At 32.8% G+C, this 23,177-nt stretch overlaps 2 protein-coding genes and 1 long non-coding RNA gene across 3 annotated transcripts in view; all 3 read right to left on the reverse strand.

Moving 5' to 3' along the window:
* Window positions 1–2,321, reverse strand: part of LOC109540690 (xaa-Pro aminopeptidase ApepP) — a 42,572-nt gene extending 40,251 nt beyond the window's left edge. The window contains exon 1 of the mRNA XM_048661379.1: window positions 2,096–2,321. Within this exon, the coding sequence (XP_048517336.1) occupies window positions 2,096–2,138 (43 nt within the window). The 5' untranslated portion in view covers window positions 2,139–2,321. The remainder of the gene's footprint in view (window positions 1–2,095) is intronic.
* Window positions 2,322–9,077: 6,756 nt separating this feature from the next.
* LOC109540716 lies at window positions 9,078–10,352 on the reverse strand. Its single transcript, XR_007282421.1, has 3 exons — window positions 10,000–10,352; window positions 9,356–9,538; window positions 9,078–9,292 (listed from the first exon to the last, which is right to left on the reverse strand). It is a non-coding gene; the product is annotated as an uncharacterized LOC109540716 (long non-coding RNA).
* A 110-nt stretch (window positions 10,353–10,462) lies between these two features.
* On the reverse strand, window positions 10,463–19,134 carry LOC109540717 (U-Kazal-Dg21.2). Its single transcript, XM_048670326.1, has 3 exons — window positions 19,023–19,134; window positions 13,893–14,081; window positions 10,463–10,602 (listed from the first exon to the last, which is right to left on the reverse strand). The coding sequence occupies exons 1-3, from the start codon at window positions 19,054–19,056 to the stop codon at window positions 10,544–10,546; spliced, it is 282 nt and encodes a 93-aa protein (XP_048526283.1). The 5' UTR covers window positions 19,057–19,134; the 3' UTR covers window positions 10,463–10,543.
* Window positions 19,135–23,177: the final 4,043 nt, after the last annotated feature.

Below are 23,177 nucleotides of genomic sequence, written 5' to 3' on the forward strand. Positions count from 1 at the left end.
TCAAGCAGCTTCTCATATTCAGTTAATTAACTCCTGCTCCATTTGTATCTCCTTGTGCTGTGTGTATCGTACAAACGTGGTAGGAACGTAGCCCTTTCTCGGTACTTACTTGGTGTTTGGGAAAGTGTCAGTTATTGTGCTCTGAGTGCCCCTGGAAGGGTCTGATTCGGTTATGTCCAATACTTGTTTTTCTATGCCTGGAACCCGAACATCGATTGTCGTCCACTATCTTCCTGGAACCACTCTCTTCGCCCTTTGTTGGGGTGGGTTCTTTCAGGTTCTGCTATCTTACTGTAGCATTTCCCCTGAACTAATCGCATATCGGCAAATTCGTAAAAGGAAATTCAAAGTAAGTCACAGTTTGACAAATTATTGTTAAGATTGACAAGATCTACCTGTAACTATCTGTTAATGACAAAAAACATCATTGCCGCTGTACCTTTTCATAAAAAAATTGTAGAAAAGAAATTTTTTGATATCAAAAATTTTCGTAATTTGAAGCAAAGATCGTAATAATTATTTTTGAATGCTTAAGTATTCCAATATGCCACCAATTAAACATGGAACCATTTTAAAATAATGCTTAATAACAAAGTTGAAATTCGATCTTCAACTGTTAATGTCTTCTAGAAATTTTCGAAATTTTTTTTTCTATATTTTCAATCACCCTGTATATTAGTTCTATCTCCACCAGGAGGCGTGGCTAAATATTCAATAGCTGGATTGGACATGAATTGGAAGATTTTGCTTTAGCTGTGACAACTTGCGGTATTTATATAAAGATTTGTACCAAAAGTACTTGATAATATCAAAATCCTACTCGAAGAATCTAAGGTGTAAGGAAACTGGTGTTGAACTAGACTCCGCCTGGGGGCATGGCTTAATATAACAGTGGTCTTGATTTGAAATGGTGTTGTGTTTGTATTGTTTCCATGTTGTAAGTCGCTTTGAAAGTTAAAAAAAGTGGATTTTAATACACTAGAGCTAAGATACGACGAACGGCAGTAAACAACCCAATCTTTTGAAATATTTATATTTATAGCGGATTCTTTATCTAATATTTTTTTCGGTTTACAGGAACAAGCAACTGGCCAATATTGTTCAAAGCTGCTTTTTTAATGCTGATTGTTCAGAAAACTGCGGCTAAATCTGGAATTAATTAGTTTAAAAATAGGCAATAATAACCTGTTGAAGCTCGACCAGGAGGCGTGGCTAAATATAAATCACGCCTCCTGCAGGAGCTCGTCCTTATTGTGATTCTAGCCGGTTGTCAAGAACTTGAAATCTGTTTTTAAATAAAGTAGTTAATATTAACTGATCAATTCTTTTACAGGAAAATACAGAGTCTGTCTAGGCTATATATTCAAAAGCTCCAACAGCAGCCGTGGTTTGCACGGTTTCTAGAATAGACAATCTGAAAAATTTTAATTTAAAATAAAATTTCGCAATTAAGATATTAACCGACTACAAAAGATACAACCTTACCAGGAGGCGTGTTTAAATATAACAAATTATAAAGTCAATTGATTCATGTTTGTTTCAAACTGGAATTTTCAGGCTCTACATGCTACAAAGGCCATTTTCAATCTGCAAGCCCTAAATTCTTAGGCGGTTTCACCCGGAAAGGTTTTCACCAGCATTTCGTGTATAAACAGAACATAATGTTTCCTAATAATTAGGTAAAGATAGGCACATATTAGCATAGCGTTTATTGCTAAGGAAGCTGCCGCTTCTTTAAACATGCCCAGACTTCGACTAATATTTATGCATATTTAAAATACAATTTTTATGATCTGGTCTAGCGCAAACGTAAAGTTTGCACGTTAAAACGATTGCAAATCCCCGTGCATTTTTCCAGCAAATTAATTTTTGTCAAGGAAAGTTTAGAGCCAGGAATTCAGTGTTTTTGCCAGAAATTTCATGTTTAAAACTCTCAAAATCTATCTGAATCCTTTTGAACAGCACATTGACCAAATTGTTAGCAAAAATTGCGCACATTTTTTGCAAATAACTAACAACAAACTCCAAAATTTTAAGTAACAATCAAGCAAAACTTCAAAGCTTTAAACTCAAACAAAAGTTGATGAAAACTTACAGCATAACAGTAGCTTTAGAAGCATTCCAAGCTCGATTTCCATGTCCAGATATTTGGTTAACACCCACCAGTGACAGAATATATTTTTATTAAAAAAAAAAGTTATAAATCCATCCCGCTTTACGCGAAACCGAGCGGCTGTGTCTAAATTTAAGGCAGAGATCCCGGACGGAGGTGAAATCGCGACGCGACTAAAGACGATACTCTGGACGCCGCAACTTTTGCTAAACTGATGTCGGTTTGAGGAAAAAAAACTGGCGCATTTACGTGCCCCTGAGTATTGTAGGCGAATTTCGGATTTGAGTAAGCAGGTGGTTTAGGAAAAATTCCAAAAAATATTTAGTTCATATGGGATTGCGATTTTTAAGCATGAAATATGCACTTTGCGAATTGGAGACTATTAACACAAAGTGCAAGTTTAGAGTCGTTCTTAATTTTGAACAATTTTAGGCTGTTGGTGAATTTTCATTTGCAATTGCAATTTTTTCGCTTCAAACACGATATTTTGAACACCAAACTCAAGTATTATTTAGTTTTTTGCTTAAAATCGCATTTTTCACTATACACTTCTTAGTTCCACTTCAATGTCCAATCTGAATTTTTAACTTTAAATGTAAATTTTCTTGTAAACCTTGAAACTTTTACAATTAATTAAACATTCCTTTAACTTTGGCCTTAAAAGTTCAACTTTAAGTGTGAAATATGACTTGGGACCCACAATTTCCATTATAAACGCTCGGAAGTTTAAAAGTTTTACCTGTTTTTTGCAATAAATTCGAAATTTTTTCAACCGTTTTAAACTCAGTTTCACTTATCGAAACAAACTGAGAACAAAGCTGGAGTAAAAATTCAAAATTTCTGCTAAAAATTGAAATCTTTGTTGGCAGTGGAAATTTTACATGAAACCTTAACTTTCAATATTAAAATTTTACCTCAAATTTGAAATACCAATTTTAATATTCTTTAGTTTTTATTCGCACAATTTCATTGTTGATTAATTGGCTTCAGTCTGAAAACAAATATCGGATTCCAATAGAATTTTTTGCTTTTAGATTTTCAAAATTGACTTTTTGTATCGAAAAATTGTGATTTCTCTATTCAAACGATTCACATCAAGCACCATTTTAGGCTAAAACTGTAAACTTGAGCTCAGCTTCATAACAGCTAATAAATAATTTTCTTAAAAGCTCAAAATTCGTGCCCAGAAAGGATTTGGAAATGTCGAGCGTCCTGCTTAGAATATGCTCAAGTTCGAATTTGAACTTCAGTCGAAAGCTAAAATTTTCAAAAAGCAGAGTACCAACATCAAAACGTTGAAAGTTTGATCAAAAATTCACAGTTTAAACAGAGAATTTAAATTCGTTCAATTATGAACTTACCGTTCTCTTATAGAAAGTATAGATTTATTGTTTCTCTCATTTCTCGGACTTCAGAGAATTTATTAAATACCAAAAAAGAAACAATGGCAAAATTGACTTGTTCGCTATCAGTTTGACAAATTTTAGTTAGGGTTTCGCAGACGTTCTAAATTTCGCTCTCACAACTCAACTACTTCTAATAAGTCAACTAACTCTTCAAATATTCGCTTCAAATTTGCAGATGAAGCTCAAAACCCGCAATATTCCAAATTCTAATTCTGTTTTTGAATTTTTACTTTATTCTACTTTGTTTTTTTATTCAAGTTTCGAATTTAACATAAAAACTCTTGCTTTTAGTGCAAGATTGAATTCAAACTCGAAGCGCAATCTAGTCATTGTTCAGTTCGAATTCTAAAGATTGAATTGAACGAATTAAAATCAAACGAACTAAAAATATTTCAAATATTTGCTTAAAATTGAGTCCAAAGATCAAAGTTTCCTTTGCCTGCTTAAAAAAAATTGATTTTGAACTCGACAGTTAGCAGTTAGAATGTGGAGTTTGCATTTGAATTTCCACATTCTGGCAAAAGCGAAATCAAACTCAAAGTGTGAAGTCCTTTGAGATCGGATTGAAAATGTTGGCTTTTCAGCTTCAAAGCGCCCAATTGAACTTTTATTTTAGGTAAATTTCAAATTTACCACCAAAATTACGATATTTTACGCAACCACAAGGCGATTTCCACTTCTGAATTTTTTTTCTGTGAAAACTTATTAATTGTGAATTCGCGAAGATCCGAACTGTAGGTTTGGTTCAATTGAAATTGAATTTAATATCCACTTTTCACTAAAAAAAAACCACTTAAAATATGGATTTGGTTTCAAATATGAAAAGCTGAACTGAAAAAACCGTCCAACGTCAATGTAGCATTTTTCACTTTATGTCCACTGAATATTCTTTTCTAAATTTAAAACAACCGAACTGAAAATTTGCGTTGAGTTTTTCCTTTGAAATTCTACAATTTTGGAGTTTAATTTTGATTAATTTGTATATTATATTGTAATATTCGTTTGAATAACGTAACTCAAAAAACTAAAATAAACTTTTGAATTCGAAGAGAAATTTCTACTTTCAGTTCACATATTATACGCTCCATTTCATATTCATTCTGCTACAAACTTGTTATTTCCTTAAGTTCAAGTTACAGGCGTTAGAATACAAACATTTTAATGAAAACAGTTTGTTGTGTTTGATTAATGAATCGTGAATTTTGAAGAAATTTAAACTTTTAGAGCATTGAATCTAAATTTCTGAGGACTTGAAAGTGCACAATTCAATTCTGAAGTCAAAAATCCAGCGTTTAATTGAAACCGGTAAAAGTAATCTTAAAAAGTGTTCAAAATCAAATTAGCAAATACCCAATTTCATATAAAAATGTTTGAAATTTTTGTTTAAAATTGAGTCGAAAACTCGACGTTTCCACTTGTAGCTTGAACTGAAACTCTATAATTCGGCTAAAACAAAACCACACGAAACGATTTTTTTCAGGGTGAATTGACAATTTGAATTTTCCATTTTCAAAATGCGTTATTTTCACTTGGATTTCAGGAGAATTGCAAATGCCTCACCAAAATTCGAAAAGTCCACACAACCGGAACCGAAAAGAAAACTTTAGAGGCGATTTTCGTTTCCGATTTTCCGAACTGAAAAATGGTGAAATGGACAAAATTCCAACTAGACGTTTTGGAATTTGGAGTTCTTCAAATGTATATGGAAAACAATTTTCATTTGGATTGGGAATTTTAAGCGAGAAATGTGCACTTTGCGAATTGGAAACTATTAACACAACGTGGGAGCTTAAAAAAATGTTAGCTGTTTTTTGTAATAAATTCGAAATTTTTTCAACTGTTTTAAACTAAAAGTTTCAATCAAAAAACATTTTCAAATAAGAGAGTAAAAATTCAAAATTTCTGCTACAAATTGAAGGCTTTGTTGACAGTGGAAGTCTTACTTTCAATCATAAAACTTTAACTTTCAATTCTAAAATTTGGCCACAAATTTGAAATACCAATTTTCATATTCCTTAGTTTTTATTCGCGCAATTTCCTTGCCGATTAATTGGCTTCAGTCTGAAGACAAATATCGGATTCCAATAGAATCTTTTGCTTTTAGACTTTCAAAATTTACTATTTGTCACAAAAAAAAATGATTTCTCTACTAATTCGGATTTACATCAAGCACCGTCTTTAGACTAAAACTGCAAACTTGAGCTCAGCTTCATATCAGCTAATAAATAATTTTCTTAAAAGCTCAAAATTCGGGCCCAGAAAGGATTTGGAAATGTCGAGCGTCCTGCTTAGAATCCTCAAGTTCGAATTTTAACTTCAGTCGAAAGCCAAAATTTTCAAAAAGCAGAGTACCAACATCAAAACGTTGAAAGTTTGATCAAAAATTCACAGTTTAAACAGAAAATTTAAATTCCTTCAATTATGAACTTACAGTTTCTCTTATAGAAAGTATAGATTTTTCTCATTTCTCGGGCTTTCAGAGCATTGAAATACTGCAAAAGATACTAAAAATACCAAAAAATAAACAATGGAAACATTTTAAATAGAACTGAAAATTTCTTTCAGAAACAGCTTTGTTGAATCATCATAAAACAAAAATTGCGTCTTTCAACTCTTTCAAAGTGTAAACTTCAATTTTGCGAGTAAATTGGCAAAACTGAGTTCAAAAGCTCAAAAACCCCAGCTTCCCAAATTCTAATTATGTTGTTGAATTTTGGACTAATTCTACTTTGTCTTTTCTTATTCAAGTTTCGAATTTAACATAAAAACTCTGGCTTTTAGTGCAAGATTGAATTCAAACTCGAAACGCAATCGACTTTTACTCTGCATTCGACAAAGTTTCAGGTTGAACACGAATTTTGAATCCTAAATTAAAAATTTTCATTCAAAGGTCCAAGTTTTAAAAAAGCAAAAAAAAATTACGTTTGAATTTCAAGAGAAAGTTTCGCTTTGAATCATCTAATTTCCAGTTTCAACTCACAAAACAGTTCTTTTGATTGAGTTCTGTTTTAATTCAGATATTATACACTCGATATCAAGTTTCTATGCTTAGAAACTTGTAATTTTCTTAAGATGCGAGTTTAAGGCTCCAGTTTAGACAAAATAGCATTGAAATGAAATAGCTAAAAATTTCAAAGTGAAAAATTAAGTTTTAATCTTAAAAAACTTGTGCAAGAAAACTTGAAAATTATTCAAAATAACACGAACTAAAAATATTTAAAATTTTTGCTTAAAATTGAGTCCATAAATCAAAGTGTCATTTGCCTGCTTAAAAAAAAATGGACTGTGAACTCGACATTTAACAGTTAGAATGTGGAGTTTGCATTTGAAATTCCACATTTTGGCAAAAGCGAAATCAAACTCAAAGTGTGAATTTCTTCTAGATCGGATTGAACATTCCAAGGGTACAATTGAACTTTGATTTTAGGTAAATTTGAACTTTACCACCAAAATTACGATATTTTACGCAACCAGAAGGCGATTTCCACTTCTGAAGCTAGTTTGTTGAATAGCCTTAAAACAAAAATTTCGTCTTTAAATTTGCAGATGAAGCTCAAAACCCCCAACTGTCCAAATTCTAATTCTGTTTTTGAATTTTGGACTAATTCTACTTTGTTTTTTATTCAAGTTTCGAATTTAACATAAAAACTAAAATTTTCTTAAGATCGAGTTAGAGGCTCCAGTTTAGACAAAACAGAATAAAATGAATGAAATTTTAAATTTTTGCACTTTAAATCTAAATTGCTAAAAACTTCCAAGCAAATTCGATTTTAATCTTCAAAATCTTGTTTTTTATTGAAGCTTGTACAAGTAAATTTGAAAATTACTTAAAATTAAACGAACTAAAAATATTTCAAATATTTAGTTAAAATTGAGTCCAAAGGTCAACATGTCCTTCGCCGGCCTAAAAAAATTTAAAACTTCCAAAACTCAACATTTAATAGTTGGATGTGAACTGTCCATTTGAAATTCTACATTTTGTCAGAAGCGACTCAAACTCACAGTGTGCATTCCGTTAAGATCGAATTGAAAATGTTTTTTTGAAAATTGATTTTAGGTAAATTTTAAATTTACGACCAAAATTATGAAAATGAAACCAGAAGGCGATTTCCACTTCAGAAATTGAATTGAATATGGACTTTTTACTAAAAAAATCCACTTAAAATAAGAATTTGGTTTCAAATATGAAAAGCTGAACTGAAAAACCATCCAACGTCAATGTAGCATTTTTCACTTTAGGTACACTGAATATTCTTTCAAAATTTAAAACAACCGAACTGAAAATTTGCGTTGAGTCTTTCCTTTGAAATTCCAGAATTTTGGAGTTTCATTTTAATTAATTTGGAGTATTCGTTTGAATAACGTAACTCAAGAAACTAAAATAAACTTTTGAATTCGAAGAGAAATTTCTACTTTCAGTTCACATATTATACGCTCCATTTCATATTCCTTCGCCTACAAACTTGTTATTTCCTTAAGTTCAAGTTACAGGCGTTAGAATACAAACATTTTAATGAAAAATCAACAGTTTGTTCTGTTTGATTAATGTTAAGTGAATTTTAACGAAATTTCAACTTTTAGCGCATTGAATCTAAATTCCTGAGGACTTGGAAGTGCACAATTCGATTCTGTGAAAAAAAAAAGTGAAAATCCAACTTTTAGTTGAAACCGGTAAAAGTAAACGTAAAAAGTGTTCGAAATCAAACTAGCAAATCTCCACTTTCAACTGAAAATGTTTGAAATTTTTGCTTAAAATTGAGTCGAAAACTCGACGTCTCCAGTTGAACAAATTCGATTTTCAGCTCTACTTCTACTTCTGAACAGTGACAATCTAAACTTTTCATTTGAAACTCTATAATTCGGCTAAAGCAAAATCATACGCATCGTGAGTTTTTTTAGGGTGAATTGGCAATTTGATTTTTTCCATTTTCAAAATGCATAATTTTCACTTTCACTTTGGGATTTCAGGAGAAACTCTGACACAACTGGAAGCAAAAAGAAAACTTTAGAGGCGATTTTCGCTTCCGATTTTTCATTGGGATAACTAAAAAATGGTGAAATCGAAAAGATTCCAACGAGACTTTTTGCAATTTGGAGTTCTTCATACTTCTGAAATACTTGAAAATGTCCGACTGTACGGTAAAATCTTCCACTTTAAATATATATGGAATGAATACTTTATGAACTTTATGAATACTGAATGTTGTTTTGAAAACTTGAAACATGCAAACTCGAAATTTGCACTCAAATATTGTTGAGAAAATTTGAGTTTTGCCTTGAGTTTCATTTTGAAAACTTTGTATTTTTTGCTCGAATAACGTAACTCCAAAATTTGACAAAGCTGAAAGCAAAATTGAAATGTAAATTTTCCATATCAATTTCGAATTTCCATTTCAAAAATGAAATTTAGTGCAAAATTCCATCGTTGAATTTGGTACTAAGCTTTCCACCAAGCGCGCAAAATTTAGCTTCTGAACTAAAACTGATAAGTTAGAAAATTGAGTTTCTATTTTGAATTAAAAATTCCGTTTTCGAACGATTTCGAATTTAAAAAGCTGTTTTGTCCTTAAATCATCTTTATTTACCAATCCCTAAACTATAATGTATACATCCTATTTTCGTATAAATATTAAACAAAACTATGTACTTTTTCAATACCGCATGTCAAAAACGTTTAAGTAAAGCTTTTAGTAAATACTGTCAAGAGGTTTGATTGGGCGTCCAGGTGTGGCTGTTGAGCGCTAGCATTCTCCAGGCTTAACTTCGACAAAATCTTCAAAAAAAAAACAGAAACACTGTTACAACCGGGGAAATAAATTTGCAAACAAGAACTTACAAGTGTCCTTTTGGCACGCCATAACATAGGCCATGCATTTATTTTCGAACGTTTCCAGAATTCCGGAATCGTCAATTCCACACACAGGACCGGAATCCAGCTGGCAATCCTCCATTTGGCCAAACATGCAATTCATTGGAGGCCTCCGGCCTCCTGGAGCCGCCCCTAGTCTGGACACAATGCCTGAAATAGCAAAAATCAATCGTTGCTCCCAGGGGATGTCTTAGCCAGATTATGCAGAAAGTTTTGTCACTGTTTTATATATTTGATTTTTTTGTTGACGATTTGTAAAATGACCTAAAATCAAGGCGATAAATATATCAAAAAATTCATTCAGTCCGCAGAAGATCTTTTTCGGATGCGATTAGCTGATGAATTCTATTAATAAATTTTGGCTAAATGATAGAAAGAGCAATTAAAGATAAATCTGTGTAAAGCGAGCAGTTTATCTGAATAGGACAAATTATAGTATGACCTCTGCAACGTACATGGCGCGCGTTATCAGCAAATCGAACTTTACCCTTGGGATATTAAAAACTTTCGGCAAATTCCGATTAAGACATCGCTACGGAAACTGTTGGGTGAACTTAAGAGAAGCGTCTAGAAAACGCGATTGGCTTCAAAGTTGGGTACCTAGTACTTACTCAACAACGCCAAAGCGATCACAATACACTTCATTTCTTCAAAACTCGTCCTTAAGTCCAGGTGGATTAACTTGAGCACAGCGCGGTCACAAAGCACAATCACAAAATTTATTTAGTTGTGAGACGGTTCGGAGCTTCTGAGGGTTTGAAACCATTTAAGCTACTGACCATTAATCGATATCGGAACCAGATCACAGATATCCCACTTCTAGGTGGTCCGGCAATCGAATCCAATTTTATGGCCCAAGATTGATGATGGGACCGCCTTACCAGCTGGCTGAACTAAATCGAATGATAAATTTATTAGTTCGATATTCAATGAAGACAATTATTTTTAGAATGTGACTCTAAGTCTGTCGATGCGCTATCACTTTCGATTAATTCGTTCGGATTTGATTAGTTTGTGCTGGCCGGCTTTTTTTGCGTTGCCCACTTAATTAAAAAATGAATGAGAGAAAAACGATTATTATAAAATGGTTTATTCAAAATATATTCAGAATGCGGCCTCTAAAGTCGATGGCGGCGCTTCCTGGAAGACTGGAGCTTAGGAAAGTCGTACTCCGCCACCTCCCGGGCATTCGCCTTGCGAAACCAGCTTCAAATCTGCAAAAAATTGATACACATTTATCAAATATTTTTCGCTTCCAGCTTTTTCTACTTCAAACTTCTGCTAACAACATTTTTTTCGGGCATAACAAACGTTTGTAGCATTATACTTGTTTCCAATACAGTTGAGACGTTTTTAACAACGTTTTCAACACGGATTTTTAAAATTTTCTTCAGATGTTTAATTGATTAAAATGTTAAATCTCCGTTAAAAAATCCAGTTATCTCTATATGAAAACTTTGGAAAAATTTGACTTAGTTTTTTCTTTTGGATTGCTTTCAATTAGCCTGCAAATTCTCTGATTGCAACTTTCTAACTCTAAACGTTTAGTAAGTTAGTCGTTAGTGATGCAATGGAAACGTTATTAACGACATTTTTTAAAGAATGAGGTTTGACTTTGCTTGAATTTAGTGAGTTTTTCGGACGTTTTAAACACTCGCGCTCACAAACGTTAGGGAATATTTTTGCGCGACAGCCGAACAACTCGAAAAACTCTATAGTTTGAAAATTTTACAAATTCAATTTACTCTACATAAAGATTTATTTTGAATTTTTTGAAGAATTTTTTTGAAAATTTTACTCAGTTTCTTCAGTTTTTCGTTAATTTGGCTGCATGTTCTCTGCTGGTAGATTGAGTTGTTGATCATGTTTTTAAATCACGTTGTTCACTTTATTTTTTCTTCAGTTTCATAATCAATAAAAACGTTATTTATCTGTATAAAACGTTTGAAATTCGGCCGTTAACCACATCAATTATTGAACGTTTTAAAACAAAACGTTCCCCAAACGTTTAGTAAATTAGTCGTTAATGATGCAATGAAAACGTTATGAACAACATTTTTAAACCAGTTAGGATTTGATAGCCGTTGCTTACAATAGGTAAGTTTTTTGGAATTTAAAACACTTATGAACTTCTTACTAAGTAACAACAACCTAAAAACCCGAACAACTCATCAATTTCAATATTTAAAAAAATCCAGGTTTTTCTCTCTATATGTACATTTTGGAAAAAGTGGACTTATTTTCGTAATTTCGCTTTCAAATTAGCTGCAAATTGTCTGATGGAAGCTGAAGTTATTGATAACGTTTCTAAATCACGTTATTTTGTTTTCGTTCAGTTCCTTAATCCATAAACACGTTATTTTGCTGCTGTATAAAACGCCTGCAATTCTGCTGCTCACGCTATGCATAATCACCCTTGAGAACATTTTTAAAGAAAAATTTCCTTGAACGTTTAGTAAGTTAGTCGCTAATGACGCAACGTGCACGTTATTAACAACATTTTTAAATTAGTTAAGCTTTCGTGGCATTTGCTTAAAAATTAGTGAGTTTCCGGACTTTTAAAACTCACCAGTTTCAACATTATTTTAAAATCCCAGTTTTCTCTACATGAACATTTTGAGTAATTCAAAAAAAATTAAAAAACATTTTTTAAATCACAACGTCTTTCATTTATTCTCAGTTTCTTAAACGATCAAAACTTTCGTGATTCTACTGTTAGCAAAATGAAACATTCTTTAAGTGGAAAATAATAATAATTGTCCAGTTTCTACTTGTTTCAGTTTTTTTGATAATTTTCATTTAAATGGAAAATTTAGATTTGAATATATGTAGGAGCCAAAAAGTCTTTAGGAAATTGCTAGTGGTTGTTGACTGATTTTTCAACCGGAATGGTGACTTGAAACTTTTTGAATATGAATTTTCCGAGCTTTTAGATTCTCCAGTTTTGGGAGAAAATTTGTACATTTGAGTTTTACGGGTGGAAAACTTTAAATATCCAGTTTAAACTCAAAACATTCAACTTTCCAAATGTTTATTCCTCTTTCTCAATTATAGTTTTCCCTCTCTGACTTCATATATCGGCAATAGAATCAAAATTCAATTTTGGTTTTAATTTAGCTTCATTTCTTCTGCTGGTAGCTTAAGTTGTTGATAACGTTTGTAAATCACGTTCTTTACTCCATTTTTTCTCAGTTCTATCATCGATAAAAACGTTATTTGTCTGCTGCAAGAAACGTTTGGAATTCTGCTGTTAACATGAATGATTTTTTTTTGAGAACGTTTTAAAGGAAAACCGTCTCCAAACTTTTAGTAACATTTTAGTAACATTAAAGTACAACATTTTTAAACCAGTTTTTCGCAGCCGTTGCATAAAATTCGTAAGTTTTTTGAAATTTAACACAGTTATTCTTCTAAAATTTTCTACAAACTTCTTACAAAGTAACAACGACCTGAAAACTCGAACAACTCACCAGTTTCAATAATTTAAAAATCCTGGTTTTTCTGTCCTTATAAACATTTTGAGAAAAGTAGACTTATTTTTGTAGTTTCGCTTTCAAATTAGCTGCAAATTGTCTGATGATAGCTAAAGTTCGTTCGTTCAGCTTATTCATCAATAAAAACGTTATTTTGCTGCTGTGTGAAACGCCTGCAATTTTGCTGCTCACGCCATGAATGATCGCTGCTGAGAAGATTTTTAAGGAAAACTTCCCTTGAACGTTTAGTAAGTTAGTCGTTAATGACGCAAAGGAAACGTTATTAACAACATTTTCAAATTAGTTTGGCTTCCGTGGCCTTTGCTTAAAAATTAGGGAGTTTTTCTGACATTTGAAACTTACCAGTTTCAACATTGTTTTAAAATCCCAATTTCCTCTACATTAAAATTTTGAGTAATAAGAAAAAATTAAAAAACTTTTTTCAGCTTCTTAGTGGATCAAAACGAAATTCTAGTTGTCTTTTCTTTTAAGATATTTTAACAATTTTCCAATTCAGTAGCGACTTATATGAAGAAACCGTTATTAAAATCGTTTGTAAATCAAGTTGTTTTTAAGATGTTTATAATACCGTTGCTAATGATTTAAACGCTACTGTTGAACTTGAACCAGTTTCGACTTGTTTCTTTTTCAGAACTTTAACGATGTTTTATGGGTTATCCAAATCGGTTGCAACGTTTATAATGAAAACGTTATTGATAACGTTGTTTTCGGAAAATGTTTAAAGCATTTTCTAACGTTTGGACAGAAATATGAAACGTTTATCATTCTGTTTTCCTCCCTTTGAGAACAGTTTTGTTCTTTTTAAGAACTTTGAAGAAATTTTTAGAGTCTCCTAGATCAGTGGCAACGTAGATAATTAAAACGTTATTGATAGCGTTGCTTCCCAAAATTTTCTGTTACATTTGCTAATGTTTGGGCAGAAACATCGATCGTTTAAGATTCTGTTTTCTTCCTTTCGAGAACTTTGAATATTTTTAAGATTGGATCTTCGATTTTCCTACAACACTCACTTTTCTGATTTTCGCAGTTGTAGTTGCTCAGAACGCATTCGCTGCCAAAGCTCAGATTTTTCGATCCATCGCCTGCGCAAATTGGCTTGTAGTTGTCACCACAGTCTTTGGCGCAGGTTTGCTTCTTCTTCAAGGAGGCCTTAGTGGACCCTTTGGATGGGGCAGCATCGACCAAACTCAGAACAGTCACTGAAATAAAAATTGCTAAATTGAACTCTTGTTCATGGATGAAGGAAACTGGAAAGTGGAATCCATTTTGGTCTCCAGATAATCCAGGCTTAAGTCGCTTGGATTGAATAGACTTTTGTATAAGCTCAGCAAGTGAGACGCCATTTCTCAAAGGATGATGATTCCAATCCGTGTGCATAAGACAATGTTTGAAAAAAAGTGGCGCCAATAATGTTCCAAAACAGCAAAATATTTATACAGTTATGAAAACAAGAAATTTGCTAGTTTACTCGCTGACGTCCGTTAGATACGCTGGAAGTTCATGACCTTTTTCGATTCACTAATGTTACCCAAATTGCTTGATCCTACAATTTTCAAATTAGCATTATTTGTGTGATTACTGACCCCACCATCGATGTGACAGAATTAGATTAACGTCGCACAAGAGGGTCATGCGATATTTTCTAGTTGCTTGCAATTAGGCTCCTTTTAGAACGAGAACACCCAATAGCACCTCGAATACACATTCAAATGAATAATTTGCATTTGTTGATTAGATGATTGCAATACTGAGATCCAAGAAATGGTTAGGATTCATTAAAGCGTCGACCGCATACGATGCCAACTGCGGTTTGGATTCAGCTGGATGCAACACGCATTACTTTTTCAATTCAAATTGGGCATGTTGAGTTGGTTGAACAAAAAAGGAGGAATTCGTGAAAACTGCCTGGAATGTTTGTTGTTTTGATGATGATTTAGGATTTTTGTTCAATAAATGCTTTACTCGTTTGCACGATCGACTTCTATGGATTTTGTCGAAGATTTGAGTGGCTTTCTGTTATGATCGGGTGGACAGTTTCAATTGAAGCTAAATGTGTCCTCATTTTGCTGGAAAAAATGTTTGCAGTTTAAACTCCACATTCTGAGTTTAACCTCGAAACACTGAACTGATAACAAAATTTTCCAAATTATTATTCTCCTTTCTACTCTTAAGTTTCAAAATTCTTCTTGCAAAACTTTCTCTTCCAAAACCTAAAGATCATTCAATTTCAAACTCATTCTGAATATTGCTTCCAGAGTATGAACCACATCAAATTGGAAGCGTCCAAACTCGAAAATGTGCCTAAAATGTACTTGAAAGTTTCAGATTTTTCTCTTTGAATTACTATAGTTTACACGTTGCACTCGAATTTTGTTTCCTAGAAGGCGAAACTCAAATCTGATAGTTTCAACAAAAGCAAACTTTACATAAAAATTGAATTCAACTAGAAACTTCTGCATTGAAAATTCTAATTTCCAGTTTCAATTTAAAGTTTTCGGTTAAAACTCACATTTTTAACACTCGATTTCGAGTTCCTTCACCTAGAAACTTGAATGGGCTGGAAATGTATGCTCAAAATTTACAAGAAAATATTAGATGTTTCTCTATAATTTGTGCAATTTGCACTTTGAACTCAAACTTACTGGAATTAAAAATTCTCATTTAGAGCTAAAAAAATCAGCAAAAGCGTATACAAAACAAACATGTAAATTTCTGGTAAAACTTGTATTTTGATTAATTTAATCTCAACCACACATTAAACACCCGAATGCAGACTTTTTACAAGTTTACTTGTACGGGTTTCCCGGCCAGGAATATGATTCAAACTTAAATCGACAAGATTCCTCGTTGAATTAAAATTTTTCGAAATTTATACGTATTTTTATAACTTGTGAAAAATTGAGGTTGGCCTGCTTTAATTTATTGCGCAAACATTTAAAAAAAAACTTTTGTGTTTTTTTAAATCATCCGATTACTTCTTTTACTGAAATGTTTTTGTTTTATAGTCAGGTTTTCGCAATGCACAAAAAAATGTTGACTTTCTACACTCTCTCATTCAGACGGGAACATTTTTAAAAAGCGGATCTGCATTTTGTTGAAAATCGCAAATTTTTTGCTTGAATCTGGAATTTTCATGAAATTTTTTTTTGCTATCCATTGTGCAGGATCTACTTTGGGGGGCCGTAGCAGCTCGAGGACAAAATTTTGAATATTTCCCTGATTTGGTGCAGTCGGCAGCAATTTTTAAAATTGGGTTTGCTATTCTTGGAGACGGAAAATGTACAGTCTGAGACTGGAATTTGCCGGAAAAACATTTGTCGTTTGCTCGATTTACAAGTTAGAGTTCTGGTAACCGACGGATCAAACTTTTAGTATCTCCTTGTTTTGCTGCATTAGTCAGGAATTTCTTAAAATTGGGTCTGCAATTCGTGAAGCCTGCGAAATTTCTGCAATTTGCAGTATTGGTAATATACAGGAAAAAGGTCTGCTCTTTTTCTGCTTTGCTTCAGGCGGCAGGAATTTTAGAAATGGTGAAACTAATGGGTTTTTCGGGTTTTTAGGCCGTCGTTCGGTAAAATTTCTTCCTGACGTTTCACAAGCACTAGTGGCTTGCATCTTCAGAAGTGGTTTGCTTGAACGCTTACATTATTCCGATGTTAATTTTTTATGATAATTTTCATTTAAATGGAAAATTTTGATTTGATTATCTGTATTAGCCAAAATAACTTCTGGAAATTGCTAGTCGTTGTTGAATTATTTTTAAACCGCAATTTCGACTTGAAACTCTCTGAATATGAATTTTTAGAGCTTTTTGATTCTCCAGTTTTGGAAGAAAATTTGTACATTTGAGGTTTACTGGTAGAAAACTTAAGCTTAAACTCAAAAGATTCAACTTTCCATATGTTTATTTCCTTTTATGAATTATAATGTTCCCCCTTTGACTTCAAGTATCGGCTATAAAATCAAATTCAATTTTCGTTTTAATTTAGCTTCATTTATTCTGCTGGCAGCTTAAGATGTTGATAACTTTTTTAAATCATGTTCCTTACTCTATGATTCTTCAGTTTCATCATCGATAAAAGCGTTATTTCCCTGGATAAAACGATTGGAGTTCTGCTGTTAACATCATGAATAATTCTTTATTGAGAACAGTTTAGATAGCTGTCTCTAAACGTTTAGTAAATTAGTCGCCAATGGTGCAATGAAAACGTTATTAACAACATTTTTAAACCAGTTTTTTGCACCCGTTGTTTAAAATTCGTAAGTTTTTCGGAATTTGAAACACTTTCCCTACTAAATTTTTCTACGAAATTCTTACTAAGTAACAACGACTTAAAACCCCGAACAACTAACTAGTTTCAACGTTTTAAAAATCCAGGTTTTTGTCTCCACATGAACATTTTGGAAAAATTTGACATAGTTTTTTAACTTCGCTTTCACATTACATGAGATTGTCTGATGGTAGCTGAAGTCATTGAAAACGTTTTTAAATCACGTTACTTTGTTTTCGTTTAGTTACTTTACCAATAAAAACGTTATTTTGCTGCGGTATAAAACGCCTGCAATTCTGCTGCTCATGCCATGAATGATTTTAAAGATGATGTTGAGAACGTTTTTAAAGAAAACTTGCCTTGAACGTTTGGTAATTTAGTTGCTAATGACGCAAGGGAAACGTTATTAACAACACTTTTAAATTAGTTAGTCAAAAATCAAAATTCCAACTGTTAAATTTAAGTTTTCAATTCGAACTGAAAAAATAATTCAACTTCAAACTAGGAATGTTTTGCTTTAAATGTAAATTTTAATTTCAGAGCATGAAGCTTATCAACTTGAATGTACACAAAAKGTACTTACAAGTTTCACACAAAATTAAAATTTCAATTTCGTAATTTCCAGTTTCAAATCGAGATTCCCCCGCGTTTTAGCGTTTTTGTCCAGGAAAGCTCCAGTTTAGAAAAAAGTGAAAAGTTTCAACATTTCAATTAAAACTGCAAAAACGTGTTATAAAAACCAAAATAGCTGTTTGCTGCATTTTTATTTGGAATTTAAATTTTGAACACTTTCTTTCGTTCTCGTTCTTTCAATTTAGAACTGCAAGTTTTTGCCTTTAAATGAAACTTGTCGAAGTAAGCTAAAAATGTTTTTCAACTTAAACAAACAAATCTCCACTTTGAACAAAAATTATTTGAAGATTTTCGTTAAAATTGAGTTGGAAAGTCGGCGTTTTCACTTCCAGCTTAAACAATCTTGACTTTAAACTCAAAATTTAACAGTTAGCATGTTAGTTTTCGATTTAAAAGTGAAATCAACATAAGTGCCGAGTAAAATTTTCAGCGCAATTGGGAATTCAAGTTCAATTGAATTCATCTCAAAGTGCACACTTTTGGGTTTAATTTTGGAGAACCAAAATTCGACCCAATTTTAGTGGCGATTTACTTTACAGATTAATTAAAGGAAAATCAGTGTTATTTTTTCCATTTTTCGAGTTTTCCATAAACGAATTTAAAGCCTCCAACATGGTTTTTTAGTAATAAGTTTTATTGCAGGTCAACTGTTTACTCCACTTGGACCAAATGTCCTCAAAATTGATTTGAAACAATGAAAACTTTCTAAATCCAATTAGAACACATGAATATTTAATTCATTGGTCTCACTTATTAATAGCAAGGACAAAATAATTTGAAAAAAACCATAGGCCATGACGGTGGAAGGATCAACATCCGCTTTATTCACCTGACCTAGCGCCATTTGACCACAATAATTTATGTAAATTTGAAAATCGATTTTAAAAACCCGTGAATTCTTGGTAGTTTTGCACTAGGAAACCACCAGCTTGCTTAATACGTTGATTAGAATGCAAGACGCAATTTTTATTAGGACTTATTGAAGCTCAACAAAACAATTTTTACAGTGATGCAATATCTAAAAATATAATCCATATTATTAAACAACAACTGGCTAAAACTGTTTATTTTCAATTAGTTTGCATCACTTTGGAACATATTAGCAGACGCTTCTTGGAAACATGACTTCCACTCAGGTTGAGCAAGCGAACGATCAATTGTTGAGAAAAATAAAATGCATGCAGTCAAATCAACGAATCAATGCGACAAATGTGAGAATTTGCTATTGTTACTCACCGAGGACAATCAAGAGCAGAAAGTACAGCTTCATGGTCAACGGATTTGGCTGCAGGTATATGAAACTGGGCACGGCCAAACTGGATGGTTTTATATAGGTGCCCCCCTTTAGATTTTAGATGATTTAATAAGAACGAGGGGAACAGCGTATTAAATCGTTCCGCCGGACTCGTTTTGGATTATCAACAGGTTTCCACTTACGTAGAAGCCTTTTCTGTTCGCCCAGCCTCTGTATGGCGAATATTTAGAAATTCCTAGTAACTACATAGTTTCATTAATAGACAACTTTTAGGCTGATGGTATTGGGACACACTGTATACTATTACATTTTGTTTAAAGCCTACTTAAATTCATTTAAAAATCATGAAATAAAGTGTGTATTTAAAATTTTTAAGTCGTGAAAATGCGCTTGAGGGACAATAAAATTGCCCCTAAGCTGAGTCCGAAGATGCTTGTCAAGCTTGACAGCAAACGTCATCCAAAACACTTACCACAGGAAAAGTCGTGTTTTTCTTAGCAAAAGCACACTAGTGGTCACGAAAATGGCACTACACTAGAAAGGAACACTTTGGGTTTGCAAAAATCAACAGTTTTCCACATATAAAGCGAAAAATCCGACGCACTTTCCACATCTTGACAGAGCAAATGGCGAACAAACTCTCCTCATTCGCCATTAAACTAAAGCGCCTGTCATTGTGCCGGACAGTCCGTCATTAACATATAAATAATAATGAAAAACTTTTTTTTTCCAAAACACATTTTTGTATATGAGTTAGTGTGTGTTCTGTTTTTTTATTCATTATAATTTTTTTATTAGTCAAAAAAACATGTTTTTTTTATTTCGTACTTTCGAAAAGACTAATTTCGACCGCTATAAAAATGTTTCTATCGAGAAATCCTGAACATTTGGGTGAAAAATACAAGTTTCTAGCTGACATCTACTCTACTCCTGACTAATGGTGAGTGAAATGGAATTACAGCTTTTATAGTTTCCTGCTGCTTTTAATTTTTTTGCAAATTTTTTAAAATGTCTGCATTGATGCAATGACTTATTTTAAATTGTGGTCAACTTGCAAGTTTGAATTGCAAAACGCTTCTAATAGATTTTCAATTTTTTGCTCAATTTAAATGTAAGAAAAAAAGCTAATAACCTGAAAATTTCGATTCCAGTTACAGAAAAAACGATTTCAGTCAAAAAAATTATGAATTTAAGAAAAAAGAAAAATGAAATGATAGTGAAACAGACAGAAAGATTGAATATGAAACGATTCAGCAAGAAGCCTATTATTAGTTTGACAGGTGTAGTCACTCGACGACAAACTAGTCAAACCAAGGAAAAATGACAACAGAGAGAGATGACTGAATGTCAACCATATCGCATAAAAGGACGATTTTCGTATAAAAACAAAGGGGTTTTCAGGAAGATTTCGTTTCACTAAATCTTCGAAACTAAGTAACAAAAAGTGGTAAAATTAGTTGAAAGAGAATTATTAATAGATAGAAAAAAAACGGACAAATAGACAATTGTAACATGAAAAGTGTGAACCAGATGATCAGTTTGACATATGGCTGTGCTTTGTCAGTTTGACAGCTGGCTACAGAACGTCAAACTAGTCAATCAAGTGAAAATTGATAGCAAAGCCACACAGGTGAGTGAATGACGACCCTGTCGCGTCGAAGAATGTTTTTTCGTGGAAGAAAATAAGTATTCAAGAGGAATTTATTAGAAAAGATCATCCAATTTAAGTAAAAGAAAAGATACAGAAATCGAATTAAAAGATAATCATACAGCTATTAAAGAAAAGCGTTGTAATATGAAAATATTTCTAAATATAACATGATTTGAATGACATCGATGAAAAATTTGACATGTTAAGGTTCTTTGGCAGTTTGACAGCTAGGCACTCAACGTCAAACTACGGTCAAACTAGTGAAAAGTAACAGCAAAATGTTAGAAGTGATTGAATACCCACACTGTCGCCTCGAAAAATGTTTTTTTCTAGAAAAACATGTTTTCAAGGAATCACTCAACGTCAAACTAGTCAAACAAGTGAGAGCTTTTTTCTCGAGGAAAATGTATTTGAAACTATATTTCACACTACGTTGGAACAGCCAGAAAATTTAATTAAACATAAATTGCAAACGATAACAAATGACGCGCAAGTAGACCATGGTGACATGAAAAAAACAAAACCGATGATCTGTTTGACATGTAGCGCTGCTTTGGCAGTTTGAGAGCTGTTTACAGAACGTCAAACTAGTCAAACCAGGAAAAAAAAGTTTTCTGGAAGATTTAATTTCAATATGTCTTCGAAACCACGGACCAAAAAGAAGTAAAATTAGTTGAAAGGGAATTATTAACCGATTGAAAGACAATTGACAAATATACAATTGTAGCATGAAAAGTGTGAAACCGATGATCAGTTTGACATATGACGGTGCTTTGTCAGTTTGACAGCTGGCTATACAATGTGAAACTAGCCAATCACGTGAAAATTGATAGCAAAGACACACAGGTGATTGAATGATGACCGCGTCGAAGAATGTTTTTTTAGTGGAAGAAAACTAGTATTCAAGAGGATTTTATTAAAAAATATTATCCAATTTAAGTAAATGAAAAGGTACATAAATCGAATTAAAAGATTACTATAAAGCTTTAAAGAAATGCGTTGCTACATGAAAATATTTCTAAATCTGTAACACGATTTGAATGACATCGACGAAAGTTTGACATGTTACGGTGCTTTGGCAGTTTGACAGCTAGTCACTCAACGTCAAGCTAGTAAAAAGTAACAGCAAAAGTTTAGAAGTGGATGAATTTTCACACTGTCGCCTCGAAGATTATTTTATCGGTGGAAAAACGTGTTTTCACGGAGTCACTCAACGTCAAACTAGTCAAACAAGTGGAAACAAGATGAGAGATGTGAGTGAGTCAGTGACGATCATGTCGTATTGAGGTTCTATATTTTTTGGTAGAAAAAGAAGTCTTAAAGGAGATTCTCGTTGAAAATCGAGTTTTTTCTCGGGGAAAATGTATTTGAAAATATATTTCACACTACGTTTCAAAGGCAAGAAAATGTATTTAAACATAGATAGCAAACGATCAAAAAATGATACGGAAGTAGACCATGGTGACATAAAAAAAAAGGAAACCGATGATCAGTTTGATATGTAGCGCTGCTTTAACAGTTTGAGAGCTGCTCACAGAACGTCAAACTAGTCAATCGAGGGAAAAATGACAACAGGGAGACAGAGATGACTAAATGTCAACCATATCGCATAAAAGAAAGATTTTCGTAGGAAAAAAAACGAGTTTTCTGGTAGTTTCATTTCAATAAATCTTCAAAAGCAGTAAAATTAATTGAAAAGAAATGATTAATCGATTGAGAAAAACAGTCAAATATACAATTGTAACATAAAAAGTGTGAACCCGGTGATCAGTTTGACAAGTTGCGGTGCTTTGGCAGTTTGGCAGCTAGTCACTCAACATCAAACTAGGGTCAAACTAGTGAAAAGTAACAGCAGTATGTTAGAAATGATTGAATCCCCGCCTCCAAAAATGTTTTTTTTTGGTGGAAAATGTGTTTTCAAGGAGTTTTTTCTCGAGGAAAATGTATTTGAAAATATATTTCACACTACGTTGCAAAGTAAAGAAAATTTAATTAAACATAGATAGAAAACGGTCAAAAAATGACACGGAAGTGGACCATGGTGACATATATCATCCTATTTATGTAAAAGGAAAGATACATAAATCGAATTAAAAGATAATTATAAAGCTATTAAAAAAAAGCGTTGTTACATACAAAAGTTTGACATGTCACTGTCCGTTGACAGTTCGACAAGCAAGTGAAAAGTAACAGCACGGTGGCAGAGGTGGGTGAATGACGACTCTATCGAGTCAGAAAAAAACCAAATTTTCAAGAGAAGTTTATTAGAAAACATCTTCCAATTTCATTACCAATAAAGGCAAATCGAATTAAAAGTGAAGAATAAAGCTAATGGAAAAAACTTTTGAAAAACTGTATCATACAATGAGTGAAACCGAAGGACACTGACATGTAGCGGTGCTTTGTCAGTTTGGCAGCTGGTCACAGAACGTCAACCTAGTGACGGCAAGGTGACAGAGATGGATGAATGACGGCTCTGTCGCGT

Source organism: Dendroctonus ponderosae, unplaced genomic scaffold, assembly GCF_020466585.1.
Source record: "Dendroctonus ponderosae isolate FM_Combo_2020 unplaced genomic scaffold, Dpon_F_20191213v2 Dpon_F_20191213_1, whole genome shotgun sequence".
NCBI lineage: Eukaryota > Metazoa > Arthropoda > Insecta > Coleoptera > Curculionidae > Dendroctonus > Dendroctonus ponderosae.